Source organism: Falco cherrug, chromosome 1 (genome assembly GCF_023634085.1).
Source record: "Falco cherrug isolate bFalChe1 chromosome 1, bFalChe1.pri, whole genome shotgun sequence".
NCBI lineage: Eukaryota > Metazoa > Chordata > Aves > Falconiformes > Falconidae > Falco > Falco cherrug.
In genome coordinates, this window is record NC_073697.1 from 109,985,607 (window position 1) to 110,010,208 (window position 24,602).

Consider the following 24,602-nt stretch of genomic DNA (forward strand, 5'->3'; position numbering starts at 1 on the left):
CATCCAGAGTTGATTACTACAACACTGAGAACAACAAGTTTCAGCAAGCTACTGTCCTTGTTGCAATCCATTAAAATTTGAGAATATTTTTGCATATGAGACTTGTGGTTTGGCCATTTTTTCAAGGTATACCTGACATTAAGGGTATCGTTCTCTCTGAAGTATACAAGCTATTCTAAATGTGTGGCAATTATACCTGTTCATTGATGGTATTTATGGAACTGATAGCTTTGAAAATAGCTTTTCAGCAGCAATGAATAAAACAAGCCAAAATGTCTTTCACAAAGGAAAGATGTTTATCAGACAGCAGTAGAATATCAACTACAGCTTATCTCCCATTGACTGGCTATAAATTTTGAGTTTCATTCAGTTTAATGTGTTCAGCTGTTCATGAACTCCCCTTTGCCACAACTTCGAATGTGTAGGCATCATGTAATCTATAATTTATGAAACCACATAGCTATTCATATGCTGGTCTTGAACGTAGATTAGCATCAGAAGTTTTCATAGAATCATAGAATCATTTAGGTTGGAAAAGACCTTTGAGATCATCAAATCCAACCGTTAACTCAGCACTACCAATTCCATTGCTAAACCATGTCCCTATGTGCCACATCTATGTGTTTTTTAAACGCTTACAGGGATGGTGATTCTGCCACCTCCCTGGGCAGCCTGTTCCAGTGGCTTGACAACCCTTTCAGCGAAGGATTTTCCCCCAATACCCAATCTAAACCTCCCCTGGCACAACTTGAGGACATTTTCTCTTGTCCTGTTGCTTGATATCGGGGAGAAGAAACCAGCTCCCACCTCTCTACAACCTGCTGTCAGGTAGTTGGAGAGAGCAAAGTTTCTAAGCGTTGGAAATGGGTAGATATGACCCCAAAGCTCCCCTCGCCGGGGACATGGGGAGTATTTTGACAGGTGAGGGCTGAGAGGCCTGGGCCCCGCAGCCTGACAGCCGTGGGGAGAACAGCCTGGGCCTTGCCACAGGCCTGCCAGGCCGCCCCAGGGCCGGGGCCGCACACACTACACCACAGGTTTGTCGGAGAGGGCATTTTTTACTGAAATACCGAATATTTAATTGACAGTTTCTCTCACGTTAACCCACTCTGGATTTCAAAACCACGCCGCAGAGACTCCGCCTGGCAGCCAGCCCGGGGCGGCCGGCCCCGCGGGGCAGCGATGGCCCCATGCCATGAGGTGAGGCCGGGCCGGGCCGGGCCGCCCCCAGCCCCGGCCCCGCTTACCCTCCAGCCCCGTCCTGGCAGCGAGCGGGAGCCCGGGGAGGCGACAGCGGCGCCGGAAACGATGAGCGCAGGGAAATCCTGAGGCAGAGATTAGGTAATAGGGAATGTGCTCTCAGGTTTCCTTCGGGTTCCTGTGAGGAACCTACGCGTCTGGCTGCCTTCGCATGACTCATCACATCGGCGCGGCTGTCAGCGCGCCAGCCCTCCACCTGCCTCCCCCCGGCCCCTCTCCGCCCGCTCGGCCTCCCTCCCCCAGGCCGCGGGCCGGGCCTCCCCCTCAGGCCGCGGCCCGGACCCCTCGCCCCCCTCAGCGCCGCCCGCGCTCCCGCCGCTCAGGCGCACACCCCCTCACTCCCCCCGCGCCTACTCCCGCGGCGTGCGCGCCCTCGCGGGTCCGGCTCGAGAGCGCGCGCGCAGGCGGGCGGGCGGGAGGCGGCTGCCGGCGGCGGCGGGCAGGGAGCTCTCTGCGGGCGCAGTGCTGATCCGCCGGCGGGCGGCCGGGAATGCGAAGCAATGGCCGCGGGCGGCACGGGCAGCGGCAGCGGCGGCGGCAGCGCGGAGGAGAAGAGCTACCGCCGCTTTCTCGAGCTGTTCTTGGGCGAGTTCCGCGGGCCCTTCGGGGCAGAGCCGGCGCCGGCTCCCCCTCCCGCTGCCGACGCCGCGGCCGCCGCTGACGAGGAGCCCGGGGCAGAGGGAGAAGCGGGAACGGCCGCCGAGGCGGAGGAGGGCGAGGGCGAGGGCGACGCCGGCGACCCTCAGCCGCCCGCCCCGCCGCCGCCTCCCCCGCCACTGCCCCCGCTGCCCCGGCCGCTCTCGGAGTACATCACGGAGGAGGAGGTGGAGGGCGAGTGCCTGGACCTCTGCCTGCAGCAGCTCTACAAGTAGTGAGTGCCGGGCTGAGGGGAGTCTCCCGCTGCGCTGAGGGGAGCGGGGGCAGGGCACGGAGCTGAGGGACCCCCGTGTGAGGGGAGCCTCCGGAGTGGGGCTGAGGGACCCCCGTGTGAGGGGAGCCTCCGGAGTGGGGCTGAGGGACCCCCGTGTGAGGGGAGCCAGGGTGTGGGGCTGAGGACCCCCCCCCCCCCAGTGTGAGTGGAGCCTCCGATGTGGGGCTGAGGGACACCCTTCTGTGAGGAGAGGCAGGGTGTGGGGCTGAGGGGGGTGAGGGCAGAGAGCTTGGGGAGGGGAAGATCCCCGAGTCAAGGAGTTAAGGACTTTGGTGGTGCTGAGCTGCTTGGGATGAAAGCGTTCTGCTCTGCCCTGTTTGCCCCTGCCCAAAAGACGCCTCTGCTCTCTGCCCCTCTCCTTCCCTCTCGCCGGGACAGGGAGCGAAGAGGTGAAGGGAATAGCCAAGGGAGAGCCACGAGTATCCATCTGGAGAGCAGCTTGTTTGGGGAGGGAGAGTGGTGGGGGAAATGTCTCACGCTCTGGTGCCAAAGCAGGAGGGAGGGTTGCCTGTGGTTGATTGTACTGAGGCTTGAAATTGAAATGTTCCCTGTGTGAGGGTTTGTAAATGGGGAAACCTCTGCCAAGAAAGAAGGAAGGGGGAGAACAAGGAGCAAGGAAAGATAGGCAGTCCACTCCCTTCCCCCCTCCAAAAAAAGAACACCCCACCACCACATCGAGAAAACCACATCATGTATTTGCAGACCAGGGAGAAAAGAGAAGTAGAAAGCCTTAGGAGAAAGCTATCCATAATCATGGGGCTTTTTCTGCTGTCAGCTGGGGAAAGCCAGCTATACTCTGTTCTGTATGGAGGCAGTTTCCAGATCTGTGCTTTCTAAAGGCTGGTGCATAAAGAGGAAACAGATGGGATCTATTCCCAGTGTGAAAAGTCGGTGGACTGAAACCTAAAGATCAGTTACCAGTGCCTTGTATTGTGCTCAACTTTGGCTTTGAAGGCTTGAAATAGAAATGATTGTTAGTGGCATTTCTTCAGGAACCTTTTTAAACTGATGTCACAGAAGGAGACAAATGAACCTGTGAAAATATGCAAAGCACACCGGGGAGCTTTCTGCCATTGAGCTGATATTTGTAATGAAAGGTGTTACTCAATGGCAAAAATAAATAAATGAAGAACTGGGTTTTACAACTGCATGGTCTATTTCTATTCAATTCTCATCTGCCCTCTGTGTTTGTGGACGATGGAGACAGCATGATGATAGCTGCAGAGGACAAAGCTCTCCTAATCACACACACTCACCCTGCCACCTTTGGAAAGTCTTTCTCTGGAATACAGCAGCACAGTCATAGCATGTGGTAGAGAGGAGAGAGGCAAGTCCCTTCTATGTATTTAGAACATGTTTTTTTTTAAAATGGACTTGTGAAATCTAAAGTCAGATTAATGTAAATAAAGTTTTAGATGTAAGCAGATTATTTAAAGTTTTGTGTATATATATTTAAATATTATTTAAAGTGTATCTATGAAATTATTTTGAACTTGAATTCCTCCCCCGCCCCCTTCTCTCTCTGCATGTCCCCATACCCCAGGCCAGGCAGATTTAGATTCCCCAGTTTCTGAGGCCCATATTCATGGATTAAATCATTAAGAAAAAAAAAAAGGCATTTTGATAGGATTCTTTATATAGGAATAGTTCTTGTCAGGTTGTGGTTTGGGTTTTTTTTCAGCCTTTGTATAAATCTTCTGATGGCTACTGAATGAAGCATCTCTTTGGCTTTGTTTATGGTGAAATCAATGCAGACTTCCTTCTATAGGCACCTAAATTATGAAACAAAAAGCAGTATGTATCTCAAAATTAAAGGAGCAGGGGATTATATTGCAATAAAATTGTTTTCCAAAGGCTTAATTATTTTGTCAATGTATAGAAAATGCATTTTCATATAGTAGATTAGTATCTTTTAACTGAGAACTGATAGAAATTGATTTATATTTGTCTCTCTAAAATAACTGCAAAATGTAATTCTCTGAAACATTTTAAAGTATTATAAGCCAAATCTAATAACTTTTAACACAGAGAGCTAAACTGAAATAGCTTGATAGCTTTTTCTTGAGTGGTGGTGCAAACAAAGGTAAGTATGTAAAGTATTGTGGTTTTGGTACACTCTCCAGTCACCAGAGGAACTTAAAACTGTCACAAGATTATAAAACAGGCAAGCGTAGAATGTTTCCCCAGTTTACAAGTAAGGGTTTGACCTATCAGGTGTTTCCAGAGATGGAAAACTTCATCAATGTGACTACAGCTACTCTTGTGCCAAATGGTTATGATAATGCTAAAAAAAAAAAAAAGCACACAAAAACTCATGTGAAGAGGAATATTTTATTGCTGTGTCATTAGCAAGAAAGACTATATTGTGAAGGCATGTTTTCTGTAACTGTAACTATGTATTAGTCAAATGGCTGGTTTGCATTATATGTTGCATGAGGATAAAACCCATTACTGTGAAAAATCCAACAGCTGTTTTTCAGCTATTTTAAGCACACAGCTTTAGTTCTTTCGGAGGGAAGGAAGATCATCACAGAAATAAGAACATATTGCTAATCATGAAAAAATATAATAGTTTTCTGCCATTGTGTAGATCAGTATCAGAGAGTTCCTATTTATGAGATTTTCCTGCTATTTTCCAGAAGACTCATATTGCCCTTTGAGGTTTCCAGTTCCTTGTTTCTTTCTAGAGACAGCATATGCTTGGAAAATTAGATTAATGTAATCTTTATATCTGTCTAAATGCCACAAAATGTGTACTGTGTGCTTTCTTAGTGATCCTCAGCACAATGAAACTGATCAATAGGAGGTATGTTAGATGGAGAAAATTTAAAAAAAGACTAATTTTTGAGGAATTGCATTGGAACGTTGACTGACAGCTTGAAAGTTCATTTTGTGATTATCTTCTATAATGTCTTATTCAGGATAAAGCTATATAATTTAAATAGTTTCTATGTAGAAACAAATATACTGAGGACTTAATCTGTTTGAGACCCCATTGCTTGCTTCCACTGATTCAGGAGTAGACCTCATTTCTGACTTATTTCAAAGAAAGAAGTTTCTATCTTGATATAACACAGCATGATATGTAACTTTGTTCTTTTCATCTTCCTACTGATACTTTTATTAAATCTAATGTATTTTAAAAGCTGGTTCTTGACAAGACATCTGAAAAACTAACCAACAAAGATGTGGTTGCTAAGAGAGGAGAGGGGCCAGACTTAGTTAAATAGTACGCCCTTAGAAGTTGTATCACTAGAAAGAACAAATTTATCTTGGTGTTACATTTGGGGTCGTCCTCCCCCCTGTAGAAACATAATAATTTGAAAAAATCAGTTGTATATTGTTCTTGCTTTTCTTTTCTTCCCGCTTCTCTGCCACCCCGCTCCCACCCGCCCCCCCCCGCCCCCCACCCCCAGCTTTGATAGGAATAGATATAGCTGGTATCTGCAGATTCAGGTTTACTTTCAGTGATTTTGGTGATACAATGTTTTGCTTTCAAATATTCATTTAGAAACGTCTTTAGCAAGCTTAGAAGATAGGCCTGTTTCTCCAGTTTTGAGATTTGCAAAAGATGGTAAGTAAAATAAAAATAAAAATTAATATTATGTCATCTTAAGTGCTTAACTAAGGCACTGATGACAAAATGATTACTTTGAGGACTGTCTTGCTCTGACTTGGAATGTGAAAAGAAAAACTTTTAAGCACTGCCCTGTTAGATTTCTTCACAGAATAATATGCCGCATTCACAGAATAATATGCAACATTCATATAATATCATAGATTCCTACTTTAGGATTAAAAATTGCAATCTTTTAAGTGAGATTTAAAAAAATTGATCCTTTCTTTGTTTTAAAGACAGAAAATATTTTTGTTGAGGTTTGTGTATTCCCCGCAGTCTTGCTATGAAAAATCAAGGAAGGCAATGTAGGCTCAAACTTTTAACATTGGAATTATGTAAAACGTGGACACCAAAGAAGAATGGTGGTTTTGCCCCTCAGCTTGCAATTTTAAGCTAAAGAGGGATAACTTTCCATGGTAAATTTATATGAGCAGAAATATTTTTTTTTTTTTAAAGATCTTAACTTGAAAACAGTGTTCCGCCTGCTGTCTCTAACACTGATGTGTAGAGTCTGTATCCTTTCCCTTTTAAAAGCAGATGTACGTGTTTTTAACTTGCTTTCTTAACCCGTCATATGAAAGCTGGCATTGTTGTCACTATCCGTAAGTTGAAATTCATATATTATGCTACACTGGCTTTCTTAACATATTAAATAGGCTGTGATGTTTTATTCTCTTATGATTTGTCTTTTATCACCTATTCTGTTGATGGCAATCTGAAAGCCCTTTTAGGAAATACAAAGAACTGCTTGTCATCTCCAATATTAGTTGCAAGGACCAACGAAAAAGAAATACCATCCTTTTTAGGATGGTACTTGTTTCATCATCTTTTGTGAGGTTTTACAGTGGAAATGATGATAATGTTGGCCCATGCTCACAATAAATGACTGGAGCCGATATTGGTTGCACCTGTTTTGGGAATTTCCTAATGGTGAATGGGGAGGTTTGACAGAGACCATTAAATTTCCCACCCCCAGCTGTGTTGATGATTTGGTTCTCAACCTTAGCTTCTTCCTGGATGACAGCATGACAATGTTATGGCTGAGGGCGGGGAAGGGAGGTGATGCAAATTGTAACTGTGCCAGTGTCTCACTGGAGCCCCCTCCAAGATTAGGAATCTCTTCCTGAGGGTAGTAGTTGAGCTGGCTGCTGCCAGCCATGTGCTACAGGCTGAGCAACAGTGACCTAGAGTCCCAGCAACTCAGCAGTGAGCAGCAGGCTCTGTGCTAAGGCGTAGAGCTGTTTGGGTACAGCTGCTGATGCTGACATCCTCAGGCTCAAGGGATTTTGGTCCTAGAAATTATGGTGCTTCTCTGTAAAGAAATTCTAATTCGTCTGATAGTAGCGTGTGCAGGAAGTTGAGAGTACTTCAATATTGTTATTAATGTCTTATTACTCTTTAAAAGAACCTGCTATGAAATTCAACCCATGTACTGGATGAGGGTGATGTCATAGCATACAGACATGGGCAGATTTCATATACTTCAGACTGGAAATCATAATGACAAATAGGTGGTATTTAGTGATAATCACTTTCAAAACACAACTAATGGTCTACACAGCGAGAGATTCTTCACATTGCTTTTAAGGCATATTCAGTTCATGCTCCCACGCTTTTAAAAATACTGAATCAAATCAAGTATTTTGATACTCCTTTTAAAAAAGGAGCTATTTAAATTGCAGATTTAGTTTTTGTGATGGTTAACATATATGGTGACATTTCAAAACTTACTAATTTATGATTAAAAGGATGCTGAGTTTTTCAAGTGCAATGATGACTATGCTTGGAAGTTGCTTTATATAGCATTAAAAAAAAAATCATTCTTAGTTGAACAGATTATGGTAATATATTCATTCCAGTGCTTTTATTTCAATGAATGTTACTAGTAGTACAACAAATTAAAGGGAATTAGTTTTGTTAGGAGCTTTTCACACCAAGATTTTATTGACCCAAAGCAATTTGCACAGATTCTACTACTCCTAGTGAAGCTGTTTGCTTTTGCATAGAGATTGACTGAAGAATTAGATCTGTGGTAACATGTTCTTTTTTTGGACCTTATATAACTACTGTTGAAGCTAGATTGAGTTATCAAGAATGTATATATGAATCTGTATAACAAATTCTACTTTGAATATGTTATTTTCATTTATAAGATATTTTAAAAAAACTTTGACTAACTAAGACCTTATTGACCATCTTGTGAAACTACTTTTGACTATCTTTTGGATGCGATGAGCATGTTAGGCTTCATTTCTTTAGAGAGTTTGTTTAGTAATTTTTCCTTTTTGCACAAAACACACTGCATACAATATTTTTATATTTTAAAATCCTCATTATAATTACCTTCAACAATTGCAGAGTATTTTTCCACCTGTACTTTTGAAGAAAGAATGGTCAACTTGGTTCTTTTCACAGATGATTTAAAAAAATTACTGATGTTAAGGTTAAACTTTTAGTTTGCTTTACAGTACATTAGTACAAGTTTCAGGGCCTTGACTGCTTTGTCACTGGTATATGTTCTCATTCATTTTTTTCTTGTCTTGCTAAATTGCTTGCATGATCACAGTTAAACCAAAAGCAACAGGGCATGTAGTACACAGGTAATGAAAGTACTGTTTATTGCTGTATTTGATGTCACTCTGAAGTAATCTCTGGCTGTTCTGCACCATTTTCTTTCCTCACATTGTTTGGTGCGTACTGGTTTTTGGTTTGTTTTCTCCTAGGAAGTATTCTCACTAACTAGGAAAGTTACGTGAAAAATGAGATGAAATGGAGTTAGCAATGTAAAACATCAGATGTTCTTTGAACCATACTGCAAGACTGTCTTATGCAATGCAATCATGATTACCTAATGCAAATGGTTATAAAAATAAATGAGTCCATGACGTGTTAGTAACCTATGACATGCTACTAAAATGTAAATGGTCGTTGCTACATGTTATAGTGTAGGTCCTTGTCTTTGCTGAAATCAACCACTAAACAAATATTCTAGATTTTTGTTGTTGTAACACATTAGGGATTAGGTAAAATGAATGCAGATTGTGGATGTGTTTTACACAGAAATATTTCTGCTGTGCCTTTGTACTTCATTAGGAAGAAACAACATTACCTGCTTTTAATAAGACATTTTATAAAGTAATCATCAGAGTCATAAATTAGAACTGCATGGGAAATAGATGCCCTTGAGTAGTCCAACGACTAATACAGAAGTTAAACGAGTTAACTAGATTGCAGGATTACCTCAGTTTATGCTTATATTGGATGGAAAACAGCCAAAGGCACCTAATGATTGAGTAACTGAACCAACGTTTTACACTGTGGTACTGCTCACCAGTTCTGAACTCTGCATGCAATCGGTTGAAAAGTTTAATATATTTTTGTTGGTAGAGCAGGATGCTAAACTTCGATCATGGGAAAATGTGCTTGGATGCAGACAAGTCTGAATTGGGGAACATTTGTGCTTTCTTGTAGCTGTAATTGCCATAAAAGGAAGATTTGATCAATTGGGTAGAATTGTGGGTAGCCCCTTAAAGTTAATTTTCTCAGAGAGTATTATTTCAAAGCTATTTTAGCTGGCCTTTTGTGATCCAGTAAAGTCTGTTAAATTTACCTAATAATTTTTCAAGTTTACTTTTTTTTGCTTTTCATTTACAATAAAGAATTTAAGTACTTTCTCTCATTTGATAATACAATTTTTTCATAGGCTCTGTACTTCCATCACGATGTAACTAAAAATAGAAGCAGTGTATAAAAATAGGCCTTGGCATTTTAACTTCTTGGCACCGTCTCTAGGGCTGTTCCTTTCACCTCAGGCTATGACCTTCTTACTGAGGTTCAAAAATCTGAAATGAATGCGGTAAGTTATTTCTCATTAGTGTTACGAACACTGTACTCTACGTGTTATATTAATTAGCTTCTAAAAGGATTCTTTTTCTTTCAATCCTAACTTGAAGTTATGGAAGGCTGAAACCCCCACGTTCTGGGTGAGAGTTCAACAAACAGTTATGTGGTTTCTTTTTCTGTTTCTCAACAGAGACAGTATTAGGCAACTAGAATTTGGTTTGTTGTGTATGCTAGCTTTACATGCAATATACTTTTTCTCAATTAGACGTTGCTTGATTATTTTTTAAAATTATATGATAATGTTGCTAAAGCTTATAATACAATTGTTTTTTAATAAGATATTTGGTATATTGGTTTATAATAGAGCACCTGAAAATCAAGGGAAACATTCAGTTCCTATTGGAACCTATGGGCCCAGTTGAGGACAGTGGTGAACTATCTAAAATTCCTACCTGCATGGCAAGTAGGAGTTTAAACTAACAAGCTAGTATAGACTAATTGTACACACTTACATATACAGCATGATCTATATTTTAAACTAAAGCTTTTACCACCTTTTCTTATAAGTAGTATAATTCTAAGTCATTTGTTTTGTTTGAGGCAAACATGGTTGAATGTATGAATTTATAAAGGTCCCTACCTTAAAAGAGTTTATGCTCTCAGCTGTCTTATTATCACTTTCTTCTGAAAAGCAGTGTAAAAATCTATGCATTAGGTAATGAGAAGTCAGAAGCTCAGTATTTCTGGAGATTAGAAGGAGCACTATTGTTTGGGGAACAGATATGCTTTCTGCTTGCAGAACATGGGTGCTCTGGGTTGTTCTTAGTTCTGCTTTCTCACTGGAGTGTACTCCACAGAGAATAAGGGATGTATCTGTTACAAAATTAACTTACTCTCCTCTTCTTGCCACTCACGCTGAAAATGTTATGTCACATTTTAGAAGAAAATGAATTGGTCCTAACCTTAACATTCAAATGTGAATTGTTGGTGAATGCGCCCTCAATAGAAATGCATTGATATAAATACTGTGCTGAACTACTAAGGTTGGTCTATGTTAAATTCAAATAAACATCTGTCATAATAGTTCACAGAGATCTTGGATTTTTACCGAATATTTTAAAATTTTGAGGTGGAAGTGATTTCAAAGTGATGCTTGTACATATGATTCCTCTGTGATGGCAAATAGTAATAACTAATAGCAGTTTTGATGTGCCCCAAAAGGGTGACATTTGAGCTATATTCAGAGAAAGTGAGATATGTTATAAATTTATGGTATCTGATAGATCAGAAGAGAGAAAGAACTCTCCGCTGACCAAATACTGCATGTACTTTAAAAAAAACCCCAAATCATGAGGTCTTTTCTCTGGCCTTTAACCTCAATGGTATGAACTGTGTAAAAACCATGAATAGTTTTCTCTTCCATATAAACAGAGGGTTAGAGTTATCACTGTGTAACACTTGTGCAATTCCTGTTAAAATAAGTGCAGGAAAGAAGATGCAGTTCCCAAGGCAGTCTGGCTGGGGATGTATGGCCAGGCTACTTGGTGGGAGAGGAGAACTGAGCCTATATTAAGTAATCTGATCCTTTTCCCCAGTGCATTGTTCATTTGAGAATGAATTTTAAATGGTTTAAACTTTCCTCATTGGTGTTAACCTTTTTCAGTTTGGCTGATTATGAATGACCTAAATGATCATATAGAATACTTAAATTCTTGCTAATTACTTTTTGTACTAATTTTAGAAAAACATTTTTAGATACTGGATGCTTTTGGTTTAGCACCTCACAAAACTGAGTTGGTGCAATTCACATTCACTTTGTTTTTTAAAGTGCTGATGCTGTTTATGACATACAACGTAGTAATTTTTAAAAATGTGAAACAAGCCACAAAGTTCTAAATCTAGCTCTGGGGATTAAAGAAAAAAAATAATTTCTCCTGTGAAAGTACTAAACATCCTGAAATATTTCCCCCACACACAAAATCTTACAGACTCCCTCTATGTTTTGGGAGATGTGAGAAAAAAGGTTTGTCAACAGGGAGTAAGAATAGGCATTTATAAATTATCTAGAATCAATATATATAGTAGAATACATAAACCTAAAAAACACTTAAGTTCATCCTAGCTAGTTGAAAACTTAATGCAGAAAGCAATGAACTCTGAATATTTTGATTACATTTTTTTAAAACATGTTCTGTTTCTATTAATGTAATTCTATATTAAATATATGTTAAAAGTAATTATGAAATATATAAATTATATATTACAAAATATTTACTTCATAAAAAGCTGGGTTTGCATTCACACATTGAAAGCTATTCAGTTTAATTTATTGTCCTCTGAAAACTGATGAAGTAATGCAGTTTGTTTCCATGCTGTGTCTGTGCATCTTAACTGAAATAAAGACAGAGGTTGTAACAGCCCAAGAAATGTTATAGTAAGACATGTATGTTTCTGTGTATATATATTTACTTGACTGTCTGTCTATACTCAATCACCAAATTTTGATCAGTTCCTTTATGAACAAAAATTACCTAGCCAAACAGAAATTCAGGATAAGAAGGGAGTTTCAAGCTACCTTGCAGTCTCATGCTCTTTATTATGGAGTGGAGCAAAATATTAAATCTGGAAGTAACACCTTGTGTGTGTTGGTTATTTTTTTTTTTGTTCTAATGTTGAGAAAATCGCCATCTGAAATCAAGATAACAAAAAACATCTGTTGAGGAAGTACAGAAAGAAAAAGGAAAGTATTTTGAGGAAGTTGGCTTTGTAAAGATATGAAAAACAGCTAATCAGGTAGCATGAAATAGTAAAACAGAAAGAGGAAGAAAGAATTAAATAATACCACAACCTGGGTGACCCACCCATGTTCCTTCCATTCATTTCTTAGAGAATCATTGTCAGTCTGTGAAATGGTTCTGCAAAATAGATAAACTCATCAAAGTTTTTTATAGCCCCTGTTTCATTGTGGCAAACTTCCTATACTGAAAGTTGGTTATGCACTACGGTATTTATACTTCCCTTGACATCATTGCAAGATATTTGGGGCTGTGCTGTTACTTTAACTTTTTAAGTTAAAGATCTGGTACTTTCTTACGCTCTAGCTTTCCTTTGAGTTTGCTATTAATGTCTTGTTACCAGTTACAGATGCTTTTCAGGGAGCTGTTTTAGGCTTCTCTCAAATGTTGGGGTTTTTTTTGAAAGACTGATAAAATAATTCAACTGTCTCCTTTTAGTGGTGAAAAAGGGACAGCACCATTCTATTTTGCGTGTGGCAACCTAGCAGATATAAAAGAAAACATACAGAGGCATTACAGAGGTGTTAAATCAGGAAAATAGCTTTTTTTTTTTTTTTTTTTTAAGAGCTGCTTTCTGTGTGGGAGTAAAACTTAGGATTTCTATAGGCTGGGAAAAAAGAAATTAAGGTTGTTAAAATTAACAAGTAAATAATAACATAAGATCGTATAGTATTTTAAATACTATGTGCCAGCAGAAAGTTTTCCTGATTTTCCAGTATGCTCACTACTGCACAATATTAAAAATGTGATATCTTCATGTTATTGTGGTGGCCTTGTGGTCTATTCTATAACAAGATCTTGTGGGATTTTGCATTGATAAGCATCTGAGAATTGTGTTACTACTTACAGCAGAATAACAACTTGGAGTGACTCAGAAAAAAGGTTGCTGCACAATTGATCTTGTGAAGATAGTCAAGAAAACTGAGCAGAGTAAATCAGTTGAGATATTTTACTAAAGCAGTACTATAGAATTGTGTCTGGCTCAATTGTCTGTTGACTCTTGAAATACATTCTACAGGAACTTGTATTTACTTTTCTTAGTTGTTCTTTTTCGGTGACAAAACAATGTTATCCACTGGAGCAGTAGGGAATTCGAGTTGCTAGTCTCACTTAGAGCAAGGTTAAATGACATGATAAAAATTATTACAGTGAGAAGTCTAAAACAGCTACCATTGCAGCAATACTGGTAGCAACAGTAAACATGGAAAGCTTCAGGAAAATGCCAAGCTAGACAATGCGTATGGAGGTTAATTTGCATTTTCTGCATGTCAAGAACTTCCAAGTTACATCAAAGGAAGTTTGGGCTAAATAAAAAGGCACAGGATGTGACCCTCAAAAAATTGCTACTTTTAAATCCAAGAACAAACTAACACATCCTGTAGTTTCCTAAACCCTTATGTTTCAGAACTGTGTAAATTAATTTACCATATATTTGTCCTTCTTTTTGAGGAAGATTATTTGTTTTACTTTTCTGTTCTATGAATAAGGGAAGATAAATATATAAACAGGGCAGGAGGTTGGAAGAAATTTGTAGGAAAGTAAAAAAAGAGCAAGTCAGTCTTAATTTAAAAGTAAACATAAAAAAAAATTCCTCTCCACTTAAGAAAATCCTTTCCTTCTTAATCTTTTCTCCTCACCCTCTGCCCCCATCAAAAAGTTTTCATGTCTTTCTGTAGTTATAAGATAAACAACCTAAAAATGATGTGCTGCTGCTACAAATAAAAATCCAGAGTTGGTTGTCTTGTTTGACATGTACTTTTCTTGTACCATTATAATAAATTGGGAAGAATATGCAAAAGAAAAGGTGAAGTAGATAATGCTGCCAGACCAATTAATCATTGTGTCACAATTTAGCTGAATACTATGAAACTGACCTAAATTTCAAATCATTAAGAAAAAACCTTGGTGTTGGTTTTGCTTCTGAAAAAGGTACTTGGAAACATTTTAAACTTTTACTTTGCAATCAAGAAGCTTGGAGGCTTTCCTTCAAAAGAATAATCTGAAACGTGCTTGTTTCAAATAGTTGAAGCTTGAAGTAAACCACAAAATACTACAAAGCTTGCCATGAAATTGCACAAGTTGGCATCAAGGGATGAAACTTTCCATTGGGCCACAATTTCATCCACTGTACAGGGTATTTTTTGTTTTTTTGTTGTTTTGGGGTTTTTTTACCTCACCTGTAAGAAAAGGTTAGGTGTGACATGCTGTGGTCAGTGATTGAGCCTGTGCTATTATATCTTCTGGGATGTTTCTGGGCTATTAGCCTGTCAGGTGAAACATGGACCTTTTCCACATAAATAGAGTGTAATGAGAACTTGTGATATCTTTCAAAAGATTAAATGTCTAGCTGTAAAAAAGACTTGAAATTTCACCACTGGGAGTTACGCTATAAATGCTTAATCATTTGCCTTTCAGATTTATTTTGTGAGTAAATGTAGGGGGTCTTCTAGACTGCTTTTGAGATTTTTTTTTTTTAATTTTTTTTATTTTAATCTCTGATATTCAAGTTCTTTCCTTTAAACAGTTACATTGACATTGATGGGTACTTTGAAGCATCAGGAATTCAGCCAAGTCTAAGTAAAGTACTTCTCATCATTCAAACCCTGAAAAATAGTTCTTCAAGGAGATAGGTGATAGAATCTGTAACAGGAATTCTAAGTGGGCTTGTTTTCCAAGATACATGGAACTCACCAATTAACACTTTAAGAAGAAAGGGACAGAATGAGGAAATTAATAGACAGTGTCAAATGAAAATAATAAAAAAATTGAGAGTGATTAGACCATCTGAAACATCAGATCAGCTAAAACACTATTAAAAGGAACTGCTAGCATGCTGACTTCTTTAGTCAGTTACCTGCTAACTTCATACCTAATGGGCTGTGTTTAAACATTTGAGTAAAATGTTGATTGAACCTAATAACCTAATCAGTTCCATTTAAAGTCTGGACAGCTGAAATCAATGAAAACTAAAGGGCTGCTGCTCCTTCTTCCTCTACAAGGTGAAAACCTGTATATTCTATTTGATTCCTTGGTGAACACTGCATGCTCCTTCTGAACCATATTCACTATGTATTCAGTAATCTAATTGTCAAAGGTAGCTATAGTGCAACAGCTTTAATGTTATTACTATGGATTTACAGAATTATAATCTTTCTTAGATTTCACAATCCTCTTTTATCAGTGTTGAATATTTCTTCCATGACAAAGAAAGTCTGGCAAGGTAAATAGATGGTCCAAATTGGTTTGTTGAACAGATGTTTCTGTGTTCAAACCAGCTATAGCTGCTTTTATACTTCCAGGAGCAGCTTGAAAAGATAAATCTATCATTTTCTATCAGTTCCTCCTCGTGTCATTTTGCTGCTTTATAAACAGGAACTAAGAATTTATCATAGTCTAGAAGTCTTACAAAAAACAGAAATACATTGACATAGCAACCTACCCAAGAAACTGATGTTAATGAACTTTGGTTTCTGCTTGTTAGAGATTATGAGGAGGACAATGTACTTAGTTTCAAAGGTCAAAGACTGCAACTAATCTACTAACTACAGCCCCCCAAACACATCAGTTTGGATGGAATCGGTAGTTAGTAAATTTGTTCTGCCTTGTATGTAAGAGATCTGGTACTCTGCTTGCTGCCAGCGGAATTTAAATGTGGAGTGACAGGCTGACTTAATATCAAAACCAGGAATTTGCAGCTGTATTAAGTATATTTGTAAACCCCAGATTCCATGTTCCAGCCTACATGCTTGCGTATCATGTAAAATCACAAGTATCCTTTTGCTCCACAGATCCGTCTGTTTTTTCCAACTCCTGAATCCAAATATAGTTTACACATTTCTGTTATGTGAATACAGTTAATTGTATGAGGATGCTTCTGCTTTCTGTATTGGCAGGTTAATTATTCATTTGTTATAATCGTAATCTGAGAAAAACAAAAATATATGTGCGATAAGGCAATATATTTTTAAAACAGCACTGGTAGCTAGAGACATGGCTGATTAATTTTACCTCGACTTTTACTGTTGCTCTCTGTGTGTACTTACAAAAACCATTACAGTACTATCCATGAAAACAGTAAAGACTACTAGTGTTAGTATGAGTAGAAAATACAAGCTGCTAGTCTCAGTGCAAGTGTGACTCAATAAAGAAATTTTACAGTGAGGTGTCTAAAATTGCTACCCTTATCATAACAATGCTGGCAACAACAAACCAGGAAAGTTTCCAAAAAATGGCAACATAAACAAAGCGCTTCAGGAAGTGTTACCTTTGAGATCATACTTGAAAATATCTTTCAGATTATTTTATCTCTGCAAACTATTGGCCAAGCTATGGTGTTCAATAAAAAAATAAAGCATACAAGTACACAGCCTAGATCCTGTCTATGACAGCTTTTACCTATACCCAAGAAAGTAAGCAAGCTTGCCCATGTTCACCAGTAAGATCTAATTTGTTCCCTGACTTAAAAATAACATGCTTGTAAGCATACTAAAAAATATAAATCAGTTAAATGATACGTTAGTGTTGTATTTGTAATCTCTTGTGCTGATTTGTTTTGTTCTGAATGAGGCATGCAGGAAAATTCTAACAAAGAATTAGATTTTGCTCTAGATCTTTTTTCAGAGAATATTTCAGAGAATGTCATATTGAATGTAAATAAGCTTTACATGCTCTAAATTGATTTACATCACTGGAGTATAAAAGAGGAAGTGAAGAGTTACAGCTGATGTCTCAGTCAGGAGTTAGGCCTTCACACCTGCAGAGAACGCACTTCTCTCAGTGAAGTACCTGAGGCACCTTATTGAATGCCTGTTCATATGAAAAATAGCTGTATAGTGATAAAATGTGGTTAAAAGCTGGTTTGACTACATATGACCCATTTGCTCTTAAACTTTGCCAGATTTGCTCCTGTCATAACACTCCGAGCTGTCGCCTCCCTCTTTCTGAAAAATATCTTAACTCAAAGAAACAAATCTGGATGGTATGTAATCCTAAATAGTCACACTGAATATGAATTCTTCCCATCAGTTGTGTCTCTATTTGTATGAATAAGTTTCCTTCGAGCCTATTGATCACAACTAGGGGTTGAAATTAGAAATTGGCTTTCATTAGCTCAAGGCAAATCAACCTCAAGGCAGTGCAGTAGGTTCTACACTCTTTCTGTTAGTGAACTTGACAATTGGGTTCAGTTAGAATCGAAAAGTGCAGCAGGACGACTGTATCCCAGTATCTTAATGTGACAGCTACCAAGGGAATTACTTTCTGAAGCAGAAGAGGAGAAACTGGAAACGTTGAGGGGGTGGATGCAGACAGATATGACAGGATTCTAAGAACCTGGGTTTCCTGACAGCGTAGGCCTTCAGAGACCACCCACTGAGCTTTGGCAGGTAATAATCTAGGAAATTATAATACACTTATTTTAAACGAATATGTTGAGATGTTTGATCTGAGATCTTCATTACGCATACAGGAATGCTTCTGCTGCTAGAGCTCTGCTATTTTACCACATCATATTGAAGATGAGAAGGGATTTTTAGAATGGATTTTGTAATGATGTCGCATCCATTTGAGTGAGTAAAAGCATGACCAAATTCTACAGGAGCTAGCGTCATGATATTCCTATAAAAGAAGAAAGTTCAGTCAACTTAGGTCTGGTTTTATGGAACGGTACTGGCATGTATCCTCATGTTCTGCATGTGTGTGCCTATGTGGGTAATTATATTGTAAAAATCTGGCATGCAGAAGAATTGTTGCGACTAACTATCTCAGATTTAATCCCCCCCAGCTGTAATGCTTCTGCAGAAACTTATTTCAACAGAGTAACTCTGTGCAAATGATGGAAATTACTGTTTGTAAACATTTAAAATAAGGTGTTTGCGTGGTACTGTATAGCCTCATTCCTTTGTCACAAAGCCACCAGACAGATTTTCGTCTTACAGCTAACCAGATTAAGCGTTCTGGCTAGATCACTGTATGCTGTTACAAAAGCATTCCATCTTCTCCCCCTCCCAGCCCCATCAAGCCTGATCAGTTATTTTGAATCTGAAATATAAAGCAGTATGTATGTAATTGGGGAAAGAAATGGAATATATTTATTGGTGGCAAGGGAGTTCAGCCTCTAGTGGGGCCAATGGCAGTGTGCATAATGAGGTTCATAGCATAAGATTTAGTAGCATTGTAAAGGAATTCCTGTCAGAGTGTGGCTCTGATAGGACTTATCAAAGAGTATATGCTACTTATCTATCTTGGGCAGAGAACTCTAACTCGGTTTAACTGTCGGCACATCTATAATGCTTGCAAGTCTGGAATTGTTGATAGAGTGCCAAATATCTTGGATTATGTATTGTCAGAAAGAGTAAGATCTGTGATTGTAATATCAAACAAAGCAAATGTAGCTATTTGATGAAATAATGCTGAGCTTTTAATATGGCATGACAAGCCCAGATATTTATTTTTTTTCATGTGATGATGTGAGCCTTTTCAGTATGGTATTGGAGGTAAGATAGAGAGATAAAGACTTCTGGGATTACAGCTACCTATCTACAGATAGATAGCACAGAGAAAACTAGAAATGTTTTGGTTATTTTTGCACAATGGAGGTCTTAATATACACACTGTTTAAATGTGCTGGTCAATTAGTACCTTTGTGACATTATGAACAGGGTATTAAAATACATTGGAGATGAGACAGTGTAACAGCATTCAGCAATGAAAAAATAACATCAAATAGGACAAAAGAGCCTAGTGCTGAATGGTGTAATCAGCAAGTAGGCTATTTTAATTCTAACTCCATAAATCAACATCTGTCTGCTCACTATTTTATCTTTAAAAGCACACACAGAGAGACATGTGCATACACTGACTCTGTAAATAAATGTATTTTAATTTAGGGCTGATAGAGACTGTTGTTTCTTAAAACTGAAGTCCTGTGTTAAATCCCAGAGCAGTTTCTGCCAACTGCAGTACCAGGGGTTAGCTCAGAGGTTCTTTCAATTCAGATGGTTGGTCCTGCTCCCCCTTCCCCAGTCAGTGTTCATCTGAAATTGCATACTGCTGGCAGTTTGACCAGTGATTTATGTGGCAGTGACAGTCATATATGAAGAACCAGACCAATGCCACCGATTCATGTCATCTCAGTTCCTTGCCAAATGAGTAGATGCTCATCACTTTCAGCTCTCTTGATACAGCTGCTATTACCTTTTGACATTCTTACTGCGAAGACTGCAGACACCTCATATCCTTACCTATCTGTGAGATATGTCTGTTAACAAGAACATTTAAAGCAGGTGACGAATTCTTGTCCCCTACTCAAAACAAAAAAAACCCTCTCAACATGTTTTTTCTTCACCCTTAACAAAGCCCTTGGGCAAATATCTCCTACAAGCCTATGTTCTTCATTTCCTTTTCAATTCAAGGGTGTTAGCAGTTAAGTGTAGTAAAATAAGTCTGGATTGATGGAGTTTATTCATCATGCCAAGCCAATGAGGCATCATAAAAATATTTGTGAATGCATAAAATCCATTGGGGGTAGTTGTTACTGTTGGATAAAAGATACTGTGTCTTCTTGATTCACTTGTGTTGGAGTCAGGAACTAGCTGAGCGAGTTACTGTTGATTCAAATTTTTTTTTCAATCTGCAATGGTGCAGATAGATTCTTTTTCAAAATTCTTCGGAGGAGAAATGTGACAAAGCAATCCTGTCTGTTTTTTGAGTTTATCCCCAGAGATGCAATAAAACAGCAGAATCAGATCCAGAATTTCAAGAAGTAAAATAAATTAACGTTTCCATTTCTCTTCTGCTGATGAACTTTCTTTACAGGATCTTGGCTGAGAGTACTTTTGTGGCTTATCGGTGTCCTTGTTTCATTTAACCATATTTGTCACAGAACTGGTTTCTGTTCTGAAGAAAAAGAAAAGGGTTACCTGTATATATTTTACTGTATCTTGATAATAAAACAGTGATCTTGATCTATGCATAATGTGCAAGTCTGCAGCTAGTGGTTAGAAAATGTCTGCCAGCCTTTAGAAATGTTTGTCATAATACAGGGAATTACAAAGGCAATTGGTAGGCTGGAATTCCTTTCATGTGGGCTGCTCATTTGCATCTTAACTAGGTACTTTCTCATTAGTCTGAGAAATGCAGGTCAAAGAACCTGGTCAAAATCTGGTCATTTTGCTTCTATGTACTGCTGTTCGTCTTCAGGAAATATGAGTTGAATGAATGAATACAGACTCTTTGTTAATTATCAATATTATTTGTGCAGGGAGAAGTAAATTAACCTTTACTCGCAAAAATACCTCACTACAGTGCCTATGTATTAAATCAGTGAAAGGTTTGTTATTCATGTTGATATCTTACTGTGTTTTGCAAAGTTCAAGAGAATAATATTTTAACATTGTATTCCTTTGGGTATGATGATCATACTGGTTAAAATTTCCTGTAAATTGAAATGTTACTTTTAAGGTCATTATTCTTTATGCATAAGAATGGAAAGAACATGATGCATTTGTAATGGAAAAGAGCATTGCTATGGAAAATGTCAGCATAAATTGTTCCTCTTCTGTATACAGGGGTTCTGATGTCAAAGGTAAATGTTCGGGTATTAAGTGCCTGGAATTTCTTTAGCTATAGTAAATGTTCTCAGACTCAGCTATTGTCTTATGAGTATCAGCTTGTCTGACTTGGTACTCAGTTCCAAGAACCTGATGCTAACTTTTATAGCGAACAGGAGAGCCCGGAGCAAAACCAGTGCAAGTGGCAACATCCTGACTTGCCAGAGAAAATTTTCTTGTTGTCCTCCTTCCTCCATTCAGGTTTCAAATTACCATTCTGTCTTGGGAAAAGTGCAGATGTCCTCCTAAGCCAGGCATAGTATGAACCGTTCAGTGCGATAAATTAAAAGAGAAGGTGAAGGCTCTTAAATGGGACTGTAAGGTAGATCAGTTGATCATCTTTCATTAGCAAAAACTTAAAATATATCTGAGTGTTTTGAACCTGGTTTTCCTGGGCTGGGATGTGACTATGAAACTGTGACATTTACTCTCTAACTGTGCTAAGTTATTGGTATGATGATTGTACTCGTTTGGCCTTGCCATCATAAATGGGCTGCACTCCATAGCATTACCCTGACTGGAAAAGGCCTACAGCATCTCACTTGGGTGTCATGACTCAGGTTCATGAGAGCTGCAGTCTGAACACATTGAACTGGAGTTTGAGCTGACAGCAGGATGCACGCCCTGTTTCAGTGCAGTTCTGCTCTGTGCTGAGTTCAACCACAACCCACATAATCTGAAATACTATACTAGATGAAATGCAGACTAAACCAGCAGCTCAAGTGAAGGGATGAGCACAGAGGAGGAAAACTGTATCTCAGGGCTTGTGTTTTAAGAATGCAGGATTATGGTTAAGAAAGTCTTTTGCAAAAAGTCTGTGTTTTTCTTTTGCCTACTATCTTGCCTCCAAAGTGATTAAGTAGCTAAAACACAGATTTTTATTGGGTTTATTTTTTTTAGCCTGTATACCACAGGCTTCTTTTTGTGCTTATTTTGAAAACACTAAACAAGGAATGTTAACGGTAATTTTATGATCTATGAAGCTCTGAAAATATTCTCAGGACTTACATAAATGTCTATCAGTACTTCAAGTTTAAACATTAGCTCCTGGACCCTAAACCTTGTTTCTGCAAAATTCCTGTTAGCACTTTTTGAGCCACTTAATATTTGTTTCTCAATTTTCTGAAGTACAAAATAGGAGAAATTTTGGCAACCTCAGAGATGAGATAGGTGTTATTTAATATACATCAATTGTATCGTGCTGTGGGGTCTTAAGATTTTGAATTTAAAAACACTGCCTTTTGGGATAATTGCAAGCTGATTTAGAAATGACCCAAAATATCTACACATATATAGCACTGTTCATTATAATCTCAAAACTATGTAGGGAGAAGGATGTTGTCCAGTAAAATGTTTTGCGGGAAAGGCTGAATTTTGGATTTGCTTTGTGAAGGTGTGCAAGAGCATGCAGCATATCCACTAGATCGCTGTTCTTTCACAAGTGCATTCAAGTGACTTTTTAAAACTATAAACTTTTAACTGTTCCTCAAATTGCAGCTGTTCCATTCCTTTGATAATTTCTGTGGCCTTTTTCTGTTTTTTCTTGTTCATCTGTGCATGTATGCAGTAGGAGGGGGAAGGTGTAAGGAGAGAAACCTGGCCTGAGATCCAAATCAGAGATACATGTTCAAGTTTCATGCACACTTAGGGTTTGTAAAGTAGTATAACTATGTTCCTGTTTCTAATAATTACTACCATTATATTTGATTTATTTTCCTTTAGTGAAGACTAAGCTGGCTTTTTAATAGACCTGTTTATTGTAACATACAGGGTGTTCCTCCCAAGTAATAATAGTCAGTTCGGAGTCTGCTATTTTGTACATGAATTTAGGATGGATGTTTTTTCCACATAAGTATCTCTTTACATTCATCTAGAATATAATTTTGCTAGCCACTTTGCCAGTGTAACCCAATAGCATGACATTGTTGCAATTAACATTATTCTCTTCTGAGTAAATACTAAGATATGTCACTTAAGAGAAGGTGTATATAGCACCATTTAACTTTTAAATGCTTAACAGATCAAAATAATGAAAATAAATTGCTCCTGCTTTAAGTATGGGAGAATGCCCATGAATTTTAAACAACTGGCCTCAATTATCCTTCCTGCTGTGGTGCTTTCATTCAGATAAGCCTGCAGCAAAGCACTTGGCCTAAAGATGTTCATATGCTGTGGTCTCTCCATGGAAACAGTCTCAAACCATAGAAAACAATTCAATTTTAAAAAGGCCGAATCTCCTTTCCAGTTGGCTCCTAAAATAACTTTTAGTTCAGCCTCACACGTGCTAATTGCAAGTTAAGTAGGCAAAGGCTGAAGGATATTGTTAGAACCATTTTAAGGAGAAAGTCAGGGACATTGTTATGACTACCATTTCATTTATACTTCAGCTGCTAGTGTTGCCTTAAAGAATGATCTGTGCCTTCACCACTGAATTTTAATGTTGTGGCCCTTTTGGAAAGCTGAGGATTATGAGCTTTACTAAACTCAAATTGTGGAATCCTGCCATTAGTGAACCATTTGCGGTTTTTTTCAGATGCAGAAACTACAGTTAAAGTTCCTTTTTCAAGCTCTTTTGGCAGCTGCTGGTCTGGTTGTGAACAACCTTGTTTGTATTTCCCTGTTCTCTTCAGACAAACAAAATTTTTCCAAAATGCACAGGAAAGCGCAAGAATCACCATTTTGGTTTAGTTGTAATTAGCCTGGACATTAAGCTCAGCAGACAGTTTAAATATCTATTAGAATTAAATTTCTATTTTAAGTTCCCTTGTTCATTTTGCGTCCTTTTTTTCTCCATAGCTCTCCACAGTAAATTTTCCTTGAAAGAAGATTGTGTATAAGAAAACAAACCAAATTATTCTGACCATATGTCAGGGATACCCAGGAAAGTATATTTTGCAAACATGAGAGCTTGATCCAAAAGACATTAAAAAGTCTTTCCTGCTTTAGTGATTTTAGGTAGTGAGTACTGTTGGAAAAAATTAGATATTTTACTGATATGCTGATGACATACAAACCCCCCACTATTCACAGGGTTGGGAACTGGAACAAAAAGATAAGTCAAGAGGTTCCTGAATGAATGCCAAATCCTTTGCGAACTGTCTGAAATGCTGCTAGTGAAATGACCAGATTATGTTGATTCCTTATCACTAAGAGAAACAGCAAACGCTATACAATTGCTCCAGCCGTGTTGCCATGATATGACGTCCTTTGGGTAAATTATCATCTCCTTTTGGAATCAAAATTATTTTTATCTTTTCAAGGCTCCACCTTATTTTAGTCAGTTTGTTTCCTCTTTGTTAATGGCCTGTGCTGTACCAGCTTCCTGTAGTCTGATGTTCCCTTGTGCAGCAATCAGTCTATTCACCTTTCAGACCCTCTGTGCCCATTATATTTTCTCTGATCTTGAATGATATTGTTTTCCTCTCGTCCTTTAGCTCTCTTCAAGATTAATGTTTCCATCAGCCTTCTGCTGCTGACTCATTCCTGATCTCTGAACTGACTTGCTCTCACAACCTGTAATATGTCAACTGATGAAAATAATTTAC

The 24,602-nt window shown here is 38.5% G+C and overlaps 1 protein-coding gene across 1 annotated transcript in view; it reads left to right on the top strand.

Annotated features, from left to right (window-relative positions):
- Positions 1-1,658: 1,658 nt before the first annotated feature.
- The window catches only part of PPM1E (protein phosphatase, Mg2+/Mn2+ dependent 1E), a 68,355-nt gene continuing 45,411 nt past the window's right edge, over positions 1,659-24,602 (top strand). Inside the window, exon 1 of the mRNA XM_055719187.1 lies at positions 1,659-2,131. Within this exon, the coding sequence (XP_055575162.1) occupies positions 1,761-2,131 (371 nt within the window). The 5' untranslated portion in view covers positions 1,659-1,760. The remainder of the gene's footprint in view (positions 2,132-24,602) is intronic.